Source organism: Acanthochromis polyacanthus, chromosome 20, assembly GCF_021347895.1.
Source record: "Acanthochromis polyacanthus isolate Apoly-LR-REF ecotype Palm Island chromosome 20, KAUST_Apoly_ChrSc, whole genome shotgun sequence".
Classification (NCBI taxonomy): Eukaryota; Metazoa; Chordata; class Actinopteri; family Pomacentridae; genus Acanthochromis; species Acanthochromis polyacanthus.
In genome coordinates this window covers 6,300,938-6,314,343 of record NC_067132.1, presented here as the reverse complement: position 1 = coordinate 6,314,343, position 13,406 = coordinate 6,300,938, and the positions used below count along the sequence as shown (strand labels likewise).

The 13,406-nt window shown below is 43.3% G+C and overlaps 1 protein-coding gene across 1 annotated transcript in view; it reads right to left on the bottom strand.

Moving 5' to 3' along the window:
* Positions 1-13,406, bottom strand: part of reck (reversion-inducing-cysteine-rich protein with kazal motifs) — a 181,231-nt gene that overhangs the window by 15,845 nt on the left and 151,980 nt on the right. Inside the window, exon 20 of the mRNA XM_051940817.1 lies at positions 3,428-3,583. Within this exon, the coding sequence (XP_051796777.1) occupies positions 3,428-3,583 (156 nt within the window). The remainder of the gene's footprint in view (positions 1-3,427; positions 3,584-13,406) is intronic.

Genomic DNA, 13,406 nt, shown 5'->3' with positions numbered 1-13,406 from the left:
TAGTTGCCACAACTCTGCACATCTCCCTTGTTCTTAAAGATGGGCACCAGCACACTTCTCCTCCATTCCTCAGGCATCTTCTCACTATCTAAGATCCTGTTGAACAACCCAGTAAGAAACTCTACTGCTACTTCTCCGAGACACTTCCATACCATCCATCCATCCATTCTCTATATACCGCTTTATCCTCATTAGGGTCGCGGGGGGTGCTGGAGCCTATCCCAGCTGACTCGGGCGAAGGCAGGGGACATCCAGGACAGGTCGCCAGTCTGTCGCAGGGCTAACACTTCCATACCTCCACAGGTATATCATCAGGACCAAGTGCCTTTCCACTCTTCATCCTCTTCAATGCCCTCCTCACTTCATCCTTACTAATCTTTGCTACTTCCTGGTCCACAACACTCACCTCTTCTACTCTTCGTTCTCTCTCATTTTCCTCATTCATCAACTCTTCAAAGTACTCTTTCCATCTTCCCATCACACTATTGGCACCTGTCAACACACTTCCATCCTTATCCTTTATCACCCTAACCTGCTGCACGTCCTTCCCATCTCTGTCTCTCTGCCTTGCCAACCTATACAGGTCAGTCTCTCCCTCCTTACTGTCCAACCTAGCATACAAGTCATCGTAAGCCCCTTGTTTGGCCTTGGCCACCTCTACTTTCACCTTACGCTGCATCTCCCTGTACTCCTGTCTACTCTCTTCAGTCTTTTCAGTGTCCCACTTCTTCTTAGCTAACCTCTTTCTCTGGATCCACTCCTGCACCTCCTCATTCCACCACCAAGTCTCCTTATCTCCTTTCCTTCCAGATGACACACCAAGTACTCTCCGGCTTGTCTGCCTGATCACATTTGCTGTAGTTGTCCAGTCATCTGGAAGCACCTCCTGACCCTCCAAAACCTGCCTCAACTCTTTCCTGAAAGTCATACAATACTCTTCCTTTTTCAGCTTCCACCATTTGGTCCACTGCTCTGCCTTTGCCCTCTTCATCTTCTTCACCACCAGGGTCATCCTACACACCACCATCCTATGCTGTCTGGCTACACTCTCATCGACCACTACTTTGCAGTCCCCGATCTCCTTCAGATTACACCATCTACACAAGATGTAGTCTACCTATGTGCTCCTATCTCCACTGTTATAGGTCACCCTATGTTCCTGCCTCTTTTGGAAGAAAGTATTCACTACAGCCATTTCCATCCTTTTTGCAAAGTCAACCACCATCTGTCCTTCTGCGTTCCTCTCCTGGATACCAAACCTGCCCATGACCTCCTCATCATCTCTGTTTCCTGCACCAACATGTCCATTGAAGTCTGCACCAATGACAACTCTCTCACTTCTAGGGATACTCTGCATCACTTCATCAAGGTCCAACCAGAATTTCTGCTTCTCATCCAGCTCACATCCTACCTGTGGAGCATACCCACTAACAACATTGAAAATCACACCTTCGATTTCTAGCTTCAGGCTCATCACTCGATCTGACACTCTTTTTACCTCTAGGACATTCCTAACAAACTCCTTCTTCAAGATAACTCCTACTCCATTTCTCTTCCTATCTACACCATGATAGAACAACTTGAACCCTGCTCCTAAACTTCTAGCTTTACTACCTTTCCACCTGGTCTCCTGGACACACAGTATGTCCACCTTCCTCCTCTGCATCATGTCAACCAGCTCTCTACCTTTTCCTGTCATAGTTCCAACTTTCAAAGTCCCTACTCTCAGTCCTAGACTCTTGGTGTTCCTCTTCTCTCTCTTCCTACGAACACACCTTCGTCCCCTCCTTCTTTGACCAATCATTCATTTTATCGTATTTATTTTAAATCAACTGACATGATTTTGTAAAAATCTGTTTTCTCTTTGATATTAAAGAGTTTTTTTCCCCAAATTCTGGTCAAAAAAGCCAAATTATATTGACCATGATTTCATGTATGTGTGTTTTTCTGTTCAATATAAGGGTCACACACTGACACGGTCCTATTGTAGTATGAACAGAAGCGCATCTGTAATACGCTTAGCAGTTTGTCCACATAGAAATGGAAGACATGAAATGGTCAACAAAGTTTCTCACCTCCTCTGGTTAAAAAAAACACTGTGAATGGCCAAAATCTCCCATTTACAGCTAGATCTTCTAAAGCCTGAAAACAGAGCCAAGAGAAGGTGCAGGAGTCTTGTTTTCTCTGAGATCACTTGAATTACAATATACAGGAAAGTAAGTATAGATATGTTTCCACTGATGAAAAAAATCCAGTTTTAATGTTGAATTCCTGCTTTATTCTTAGCAATGCACAAGTAATTAATTTGAAATTGGATGGAATATAAAAAAAGACAAAGCTGGATATACGTACAATGCTCTATCTAAACAGTTTTTGCATTAAAATAATTGAAATATGAGAGAGTGTTTGGACTACTTACTAACCTTATGACTTCCCTACAGAGCCTGTGGCACTACAGAAGATCGCAGTCTTCAAAAGCACCCCTCTAATATACAGTTTAATCTGTAAAAAAGTACTAAATACCTAAAACAGCCTGTCAGTGTAGTTTTCCACACATTCTACTCAAAGAGAAGGAAATAGTGCTTTTGTTGGAGACTATTTTCAGAAGCAGGTCAGTCCACATTTAGTGCTGAGGTTTTCTTAACCCTTTAAGCTGCAGTCAATTCCAGCCATTTTCAGTCCAAAAAATCGCTAATATTCTATTTGTAAATAAAAAATATGACGAGAAATACAGAGAATATTGGACGCGCATCGCGAGGTGCATTTCCTTGAAAACGACCTATTCGTGGAGTATATACCGACTTCAAGACATGTTTTGGACAAAATATTTTACTGGCTTGTTTCGTCTGGATGTCCAAGGTTGGATTATGGCCGTTTTTTGTGGAATATTTTCATCTGTGTGGAAAAATGAACCCGGAAATGTGAGTCGCGCTGTGTATGTTGAAGCCATGTATAGAGAACGGATGGATGGATATTCGTTGTTTGTCGGACAAATGTGTTTATATTACCCGCTGTGGTAATCACATCTGAAAGCGGTTTATACCAGCGGATTCATGAGAATCTAAGCTTTACATCAGCGTATAGTGTTTGTATAATCGCATTTGCAACCTTCGGACAGTCTTTAAATTCCTATGCAAATTAGTAAGTGTACCGCCGGCAGTACACTGAACTTTAACGGGTTAAAGAAACACACATCAACTCTTTTATGAAGTTATAATTATACAGTATTATTGTCAGTGTGACATTGCTACCAAGATAGATACTGTTTCAAGGGACGCAGCACTGATCTGTTCACTAATGACTACGAACATGATGTTCACAGCAAAGCACTACAGTAAAAAGCAACAGCCATGAGTGTGCAAAAAAAAAATGGTCAAAACACTGAATTATTTTTCTATTTGCATGCGAGAGTGTGTATTTGTTTTACCTGCAGCGGAGTCGGCTGCTGGTCCACTGGGGTGATGAGGACCACCAGCTCATGGTCGATGCTCAAGTAGCCAAAGACGTCGCACTGTGGCACTGAAACATGAAGCCGCAGGGTTTGAAGGACGTCGTGGACCATCACTGGCTTGTTCTTATTCAGCTGCACACAGGAGCCAGAGGACAGAGACACATGGTTTCATGAATGTTGCTGTCCAACTCTTAAGCAAAACTGTAGTGACATTTTAAAATGACAATGAAAACACAGTGTATGTCCAGTGCATTTTATTAAAGGATCAAATCACTAAATTTTGTAAGTGTAGAAGAGCACTTCACAATAACCACCAGGAAACAGCTGTCTAAATGTGGAAGTTTCAGCTTTTGTTCAGATAAATTCCCTACTTTCATCTGAGAGAACAGCTGGACACATTTTGTGTTCTAAAAACAGTTGAGGTCATGAGAGTCAATACTTGTATACAATACTTAGTAACAAGTCGAGATCAAAACTCTGAAAATGTGACAGTGTTTTTTTTTTGTTTTTTTTTTGCTGTGGTAGCGATGGTACTGAAAGTATTGTGGTGTCATAGGCCAGATGCTTGAGAATGTGATTTCTTCAGAATGGAGTCGTAAGTATAGGTTGATATATTTAGTGCTTGAGGCAATGATCAGGGACCAGTTATCAACGACTAAAATCCAGAAGGTAGAGGAACGGAGGAAACGTCTCATCTCTTGCAGATAGTGTCTCTGCTGTTGTTCTTCTACAATTCTACAATTTCATTTAGCAGACGCTTTTGTCCAAAGCGACTTACAAAACAAGCAAGAATTCAGACATAAGGAAAAATCTGTAGTAAGTGCAAAAAGTGCTTCAAGTGCGATTGGTCAAAGGTGTTGCCATCAAGTTGCAGAAGAATTGTCAACCTCCCCCCCCCTTTTTTTTTAACTTTGTCAGTGCTAAATAAGTGCTGGGTTTTGGACCACCTGACTTATTCTACCCCTAAGGTGGAGTCAGATTAAGTGCCAAGGTTGACTCAAACAACTGAGTCTTCAATTGGCTTTTAAAAGTAGAAAGGGACTCAGCAGAATGCACAGAGTTTGGTAGTTTGTTCCACCATTTGGGAACAACAGTAGAAAAGAGTCTGGCGCTGGGCTGGAAGCACCAGGCGTCTCTCACATGCAGAGTGAAGTGGGCGTGAAGGGGAGTAGACCTGGATCAGGGAATCCAGGTAGGCTGGGGCTGTTCTTGTAAATGTTTTGTAAGACAGGAGGAGAGTTTTGAATTTGATTCTGGCTCCAACTGGAAGCCAGTGAAGGGAGATGAACAGGGGAGTGACATGAGCTCTTTTGGGGTGGTTGAAGACCAGACATGCTGCTGCATTCTGGATCATCTGTAGAGGTTTGACTGTACATGCAGGGAGACCTGCCAGAAAAGAGTTGCAGTAATCAATGCGTGACATCACAAGAGCCTGAACCAGAAGTTGCGTGGCCTCTTGGGTCAGGAAGGATCTGATCTTCCTGATGTTGTAAAGGGCATAACGACAAGATCGAGAAACTGAGGCCACGTGAACCTTAAAGGTCAGCTGGTCATCAATCATGACACCCAGGTTTCTGGCTGAGTTTGTGGGCATAAGTAGGCTCGAGTGAAGTTGGACACTGATCTGAGGCTGAACAGATGGACAAGCTGGAAAGACCATGAGTTCAGTCTTAGACAGATTCAGCTGAAGGTGCCGTTCCTTCATCCATGTGGAGATATCAGCCAGACATGCTGATATCTGAGCTGAAACTGTTGTGTCGTCAGGTGGAAAAGAGAGGAAAAGCTGAGTGTCGTCAGCATAACAGTGGTAGGAGAAGCCATAGGAGTGGATCACTGCACCAAGTGAGGTGGTGTACAGAGAGAAGAGTAAGGGACCAAGCACTGACCCCTGAGGGACCCCAGTTGATAGGTCGTGTGACCTTGACACCTCCCCTGCCTGTGAGGTAGGACTTGAACCACAACAGGACAGAACCTGAGATGCCGAGCTCAGAGAGTGTGGAGAGGAGGATTTGATGGTTCACGGTGTCAAAGGCAGCAGACAAGTCCAGTAGCAGTAGGACAGAGGACTGACCAGCAGCTCTCACCAGCCGCAGAGATTCTGTGACTGATAGGAGTGCAGTCTCAGTGGAGTGGTCGCACCTGAAGCCTGACTGTTCTTGTACCATTAGTCTTTAGTCAATAATGGAATGAGGATGATCATAAATTGAGCTGGACTGGGAATGACAGAAATGGGCATTCACTGAAATATTTAACTGAAGCATTTATGAGTTCAGATATGTGGGCTGGAATTCCAATGAGCAGCAAACATGATCAAAATCTCGACAGTGATTAGATGATAACTACCCTGACTACACACATCAGAGTCTCTGCCCACAGTCCGGAGCTTTTCAGAGGTATTCTTTTTTGCTTTTCAATTCTTTACCTTTATTAGCATACAAGATATGTGACTCTGACATATGTAAATGAACTTACACACAATATAGCAGTAATTAGGAGAGATACATATGCACAGGGATTACATCTATGAATACGTACAGATACACTACATTGTTAAAGCAGCAAGTCAAACAAGCACCCCATATCCTCATAGAATCTATGCAAGTAGCTCCTTTGAGCAGTTACAGTGAAAGCAGCCACACACATCTCTATTCTCTTGAAACAGAGAGCAAACACAATTTGGCTTGACCACTGTATTTTTATTTTTTTTTTGCAGCTTTGGTGACCACAGGCACAACCAGGCACACCTGCACACAGTGTTGATTCAAGATTCAAGACCTTTATTTATCACAAACACAATTATACACAGTATAATGTGCAGTGAAATGCATTGTGCACCTGTTTCATATATATACTGCTTAAAAAAATTAAAGGAACACTTGGAAAACACATCATATTTCAATGTGGGGAAAAACAAACTGGATATTTACATTGATATGGACTTGGATGATGTGTTAGGCATGGAAAGATGCCACATTGTTTGATGGAAATGAAAATTATCAACCCCCAAGAGGGCTAAATTCAAAACACCCCAAAATCAAAGTGTAAAACTGATGTGGCAGACTAGTCCATCTTGCTGAAATTCCTTGGCAGCAACTCAAAATGGTATTCAGTAGTTTGTATGGCCTCCATGTGCTTGTATGCATGACTGACGATGCCGGGACAAGCTCTGAATGAGACGACAGATGGTGTCCTGGGGTATTTCCTCCCAGAAATGGACCAGGGCATCACTGAGCTCCTGGACAGTCTGAGGAGCAACCTGATGGTGTCGGATGGAACAAAACATAATGGATTCAGGTCAGGTGAGCGTGGGGAGCCAGCTAATGGTATCAATTCCTTCATCCTCCAGGAACTGCATGAGTTCTCTTACTGATACAAGTAGTGTCACAGTGAGTTCTCTTGCCCTGTGCTTTTCACAGATGAGAGCAGGTTCACCCTGAGCGCATGTGACAGGCATGAAAGGGTCTGGAGAAGCCGTGGAGAATGTTATGCAGCCTGTAACATTGTTCAGCATGACCCGTTTGGTGGTGGGTCAGTGATGGTGTGGGGAGGCATATCCATGGAGGGACGCACAGACCTCTACAGGCTGGATAATGGCATTCTGACTGCCTTTAGGTATCAGGATGAAATCCTTTGACCCATTGTCAGACCCTACATTGGTGTAGTGGTCCTGGATTCTTTCTGGTGCACGACAATGCCCAGTCTTATGTGGTAAGAGAACTCATGCAGTTCCTGGAGGATGAAGGAACTGATACCATTAGCTGGCCCCCATGCTTACCTCACCTGAATCCAATAGAACACCTTTGGAACATTACGTTTTGTTCCATCCGACACCATCAGGTTGCTCGTCAGACTGTCCAGGAGCTCAGCGATGCCCTGATCCAGTTCTGGGAGGAGATACCCCAGGACACCATCTGTCGTCTCATTCAGAGCTTGTCCCGGCATCGTCCGGTCATGCCTACAAGCACATGGAGGCCGTGCAAACTACTGAATACCATTTTGAGTTGTTGCCAAGGAATTTCAGCAAGTTGGACTAGCCTGCCACATCAGTTTTTCACTTTGATTTTGGGGTGTCTTGAACTTAGCCCTCCTGGGGGGGTTGATAATTTTCATTCCCATCAAACAATGTGGCACTTTTCATTTCTTACACATTATCCAGTCCATATCAATTTTAATATCCACTTTGTTTTTCCCCGTATTGAAATATGATGTATTTTAAAAGTGTCCCTTTAATTTTTTTGAGCAGTGTGTGTATATATATATAACATTATATAAATATATATTTTATATATATATATATATATATATATATATATATATATATACACACTGCTCAAAAAAATTAAAGGGACACTTTGAAAATCATCTGATCATTGGTTTTTCACTTAAGTGGATTGATTCAAAAATCATTGACGCATAGCTACTGTTATACTACTTTTTCTAGTATAATTTTTGTGGGAAATCTGTGAGAGTCCTCCCTGGATGTCCATATGTGGTTCAAAGTATGTGTCTGCACAGAGAGTCCTCACAGAAACCACACTACAGCAGTGTGCCTGCACAGAAACGGAGATACGGCTTACAATATGTCTACAGCTGTCCAGTATACATCTGCATGCAGCATAATCAAGCTTAAGAGGAAAACAGAATCAGAAGATGGAGTCAGATGGAGCTTCAGTAAAAGCGCTGAGAACTCTGCAGTCCTGGCCTCAGGGTTTTTTCTGGGAATATAAAGACTGAAAAAACCTGGAGGGAGTTTACATTCTGCAATAGTAAATATTTTACAGGCAGATTCTAATAATCGAATAAAAAGTGCAGGAGTTGTATTTTTCAGAGTGTTCAGTGAAAACCTTGCATCTACTAGATGTTTTAAAATAAATTAAGGTTCTCTGCTTTGTCATGAAAAGAAACAGTCTTATCAGTGGACCATATAAATGTTTTCTGAATCTGAATCTGAACAGAGAGCAGAATCTGCCACGGTCCTGGAGGAGTTCAACGCCTCCCCAGTCCTGAAGTGGTCCCGCCTGCCCGACTTGCTGTCCCCCCGGAAGACCCAAGTCTGCCTGGCCTGCCTGCCAGTGTGACTGTGAACTTTTGTTTTTGTACTAGTTAGTGTGGCGTGCGTTGGAGCCACCCTCTGTGTGGGACTCTGAGTTTTTTTTTCTTTTGTGGTACCCCAATACAGCATGAGGCCAAAGTGTGACCATTAGATAAACATAAAAGTACTTATATCCCTGTTTAACTGTGATAGAACTGTCAGAGCCAGTAGCAGATTTCAAAAAGTTTGGCCGACATAAGGCTACTCTCGGCGGCTGCAGTGAGGCTGACCGTCCGGCCATAGCTGTCTAACCTAGATACTCACATCTCTGTTACCGTTGGAGTAAATTTTCAATCAGGCTTTATCTTGATAAATTGACCACATATTTGATGTTTATACAACTATTTTTTTTTGCCTGAAATAATCTGAAAACTACATTTTGTATCATATTAACAGTAGTATTCCCAAAAAAACTATTGTTGTTAAGTTTTCTCTTCGGCCTTTCCTGCTGGTCGGCACGAAATGCATTACGGGTTATTTGACTGCTCCAAGTCCGCACAAGTCTGGTGTGATGCAGTCTCGATAATGTGGGTGAAGCGAGAACACATCCGGGTACTACTTCTGTTCTCGGTCAGATGTGTCACTGTCACTACCCGATCCGTCCCGGAAACCTGATTTGTACTGCGCATGTGCGGAAAGTACATCACTTCCGCTACTAGCCATCTTTGCGACAGCTCAGCAATTCTTTGCCTCAGCCCCTAGCGATTTGCGACAGACAGCTCAGCAATATAAATAATTCCACGAGGTATGCTAATTGTATAATCTAATATTTGAGTCATTACAGATACTGAAAATCTCACTGAAGAAAATAGCCCTTAGAGGCCATTCTTCTATTCTGTTCTGTTCTGTTCTGTTTTTTCTACAGGATATGTTGGCAGGTGGAGAGGCACTCAGGCTACTGCAGCCACTTTGCAGCCAAATGTGCTGAAATCAATCAATCAGTTAGTTCTGTGCTATTTGTGTTTACAGAAAAAATTGATTTTTGGACTTGTGTGATTGTGTAAAATATCTTGCAGGCAGATGTCCATCGGGTCCACTTCTTGGTGCAGGCTGTCTACGATGCCCTGCCAAGTCCAGCAAATCTTCACGCCTGGGGAAGGAGCGAGACAGCTTCCTGCCTTCTTTGCTCTGGAAGAGGCTCGTTAGAACATCTTCTCAGTTGCTGCCCAAAGGCTCTGGCGGATGGTCGCTACCGTTGGCGCCATGACCAGGTGCTTAAGGCAATTGCTGAGAGCTTACTCTCAGCCATCAGCGCATGCAAACACCATCATGCTCCAAAGAAGGCAGTGCGTTTCATTAAACCTGGAGAGAACCCCCCCAGGCGCGCCAACTGACCACAGGCCTCCTTCACATAGCTGCTGACTGGCAGTTGCAAGTCGACCTGGGAAAGCAGCTGAGGCCAAGAAGAGAGCAATCCGATCCGCAAACGAAGCTGCAGAGAAGGCCACAAGGTGGCTTTGGTTTAGAGGGCTGATCCATGGTTTGCTACTGCGACGCAAGTCGGGACTTGATCAACCCCGGCTGGGTCGCCTGGGCGAGGGTGTATGATGTTGCGAGACCCGAAACACCCATTGACCCCAGGATACATCACTGAGGATGTGTCCCAGTGCAGCCACGAGATGTCTCTTTGATAGTTGATAGTGTAGACCTGCATAAGGCTGTGGGCTGGCCCTAAAAAGCAACTCCTTCCCTGCTGCTTGGTTTCTTTCCTCGGCGCCATGGCACCAGCTCCTCGGATTTCAGCATCCATTGTTTATTTCTTTTCATGTTTTGTACATTATTAAATCCCTTTTATTTTTGCAATCAATCCAGTGTCATATCCTGAGAAGATTACAACTTTGACCCATAACATTCTGCATGTATTGATGCATAGGTAGATAACACACAGACACTACGTAACATGCTTTGGAGGTGTGTGGCTGCCTTTTGTGCACCCTCCCTAGGCATTGGAGAGCGCCACCACCTGGTCAAAATCATGATTTCAGTGTCCCTGGCCCACGGAGGGTGCATCATGGGTGGCCACAGATCTCCAGAGCATCCCCCCTTGACACTTTGAAAAGTCAGAGAACCATGATTTTGACCATGTGGCGGCGCACTCTGGCCAGGGACGGTGGCCCAAATGTCTCACCACGCTGGGCAAGAGCTCTGGCGAATGCTCGGCATTAGCCCTAATGCCTCCTGCTAGCTAGCCTGTTACATTGCCAACTGGTTACTGAAATTGAACGATAGTTTAAAGTTTTAAGATGAAGTAAATGTGCACTTGCGCAGTACGGATCGTGTAGGGTTTTTTTTCGGGTTAAAGGTTAAAATGCCTGAGGCCTAAATTTCCTTTTATTTTGTAATTACAATGTTGAAAAAAAATCCCTTCAAAACTATCCAGCTTCCATAAACAGATGCTTCTCTCCTGGTCATTAATCTACAAACATAATTTCTCCCCACATAGATACTATATATGGAACAATAAAGACATCATATACAGAAACAAATCCTTTTTTTACCCTTTCTGGTATACTCACAACATACTCTTCGTTCATCAGCTGTTCAACCCAGATCGGTCACTCATGACATATCAAGAATTTACTCTAAAATATAGTATCATAATCCCTCTTAACTAACTTAATATTGTTATAAATGCAATCCCCAAAGGAGTAGTCATGTTATTTAAAAGTACAGCAGGACTCCAACAACATTACCCATGGACCCAACCAAACTTGACATTGGGCAGATTTGTTTCTCCTCAGCAAGTAATCGTTGTATACGCTCGTTATTTCAGAAAGATGTCGTATCAGTCCCATAAGTGGTATCTTATTAGAACACTTTTATCAATAACCTTAACTGGAGAAAGACGTGGAACTTGTCAGCTAGATATATGTTAAATAATAATAAAGTAAAAGAAGTATCCTTTAAAATAATTCACAGATTTTACCCATCCAAAGTCCTTTTACAACGATTCAAAAAAGACATAGATATAACTTGCTCTTTCTGCGAAGGACACCCTGAACATGAATTTCATTTATTTTGGTCTTGCCCTTCACCACTAAATTATGGGAAGATATTTGCATACTGATTTCTACTTGTATTGATTCAGTCTTTTCCATATGCTTTGAACATATATTGTTTGGCTTCACAGACTTCATCTACCAAAAGAAAACAATTTTACATTATTAATCTTATAATATATTTAGCCAAATGGCATATCCACACACAGTAATCAGAAACCACCTTTTTCCATTTTTGATAATGAAGCCAAACAATACATCAAAACTATTAGACATTCCACTAATATGAAGGCCATTAAGACTGTTTGATCTGTGTGCTCTTTTAATACACTGCTCAAAAAAATTAAAGGAACACTTTTAATCTAAGTATTGCATCAAATCAGTCAAACATGTGGGATACTGATCTGGTCAAGTAAGTAAAGAGGGTGTTTTAGTCATCTTCAGCTGCTTTGGTGTTCATGAAATTAACAACAGTTCAACTAGAGGGGTAACAATGAGACACCCCTCAAAACAGGATTGGTTTTACACATGAAGGCCACTGACATTTTATTCCCTTCTTGTGTTTTCTGGACTGTTTTTCACTAGTTTTGCATTTGGCTAGGCTAAGTGTCACTTCTGGTAGCATGAGGCGATACCTGGACCCTACAGAGGTTGAAGAGGCAGTCCAACTCCTCCACAATGGCACATCAATACGTGCCATTACCAGAAGGTTTGCTGTGTTGCCCAGCACACTCTCAAGAGGATGGAGGAGGTTCCAGGAGATAGGCAGTTACTCGAGGAGAGCTGGACAGAGCTGCAGAAGGTCCTCAACCCATCAACAGGACAGCTATCTGCTCCTTGTTGCATGGTGGACCAGGATGAGCACTGCCAGAGCCCTACAAAATGGCCTCTAGCAGGCCACTGGTGTGAATGTCTCTGACCAAACAATCAGAAACAGACTTCATGAGAAATTCTGAGGGTCCGATGTCCTCTAGTGGGTCCTGTGCTCACTGTCTGGCACCGTGGAGCTTGATTAGCATTTGCCATAGAACACAGGAACTGGCAGGTCTGCCAATGGTGCCCTTTGCTTTTTACACATAAGAGCAGGCTCATCGTGAGCACACGTGACAGACATGGAAAGGTCTGGAGAAGCCCATGGAGAATGTTATGCTGCCTGTAACATGGTTTAGCATGACCGGTTTGGTGGTGAGTCAGTGATGGTCTGAGGAGGCATATCCATGGAGGGACGCACAGACTCCACAGGCTAGAAACGGCACTCTGAGTGCCATTAGGTATCAGGATGAAATTCTTGGATCCATTGTCAGACCTTACACTGGTGCAATGGTCCTGGGTTCCTTGTGGTACACGACATGCCTGGCTCATGTGGCAAGAGGATGCAGGCACTTCCTGGAGGATGAAGGAATTGACTGGCATTGACTGGACCCATACTCACCTGACTTAAATCCAATAGAACGCCTTTGGCACATTATGTTTTGTTCTGTCCACACCACCAGGTTGCTCCTCCAGACTGTCCAGGAGCTCAGTGATGCCCTGGTTAGATCTTGGGAGGAGATACCCCAGGACACCATCCATCGTCTCATTCGGTAGCTTGTCCGATATTGTCAGGCTGCATACAAGCATATGGAGGCCATACAAACTACTGAGTACGTTTTGAGTTGCTGCCATAAGGAATTCACAAAATGGACCAGTCTGCCACAATCAGTTTTTCACTTAGATTTTTGATATTTCTTCAATTTAGCCCTCCTGGGGGTTGAATAAATTTCTTTCCATCAAACAATGTTGCACTTTCATTCCTAACACATTAACCAGTCCATATCAATGTAATATCCCGTTTTGTTTTCCCCCTACATGAAAATATGATGTG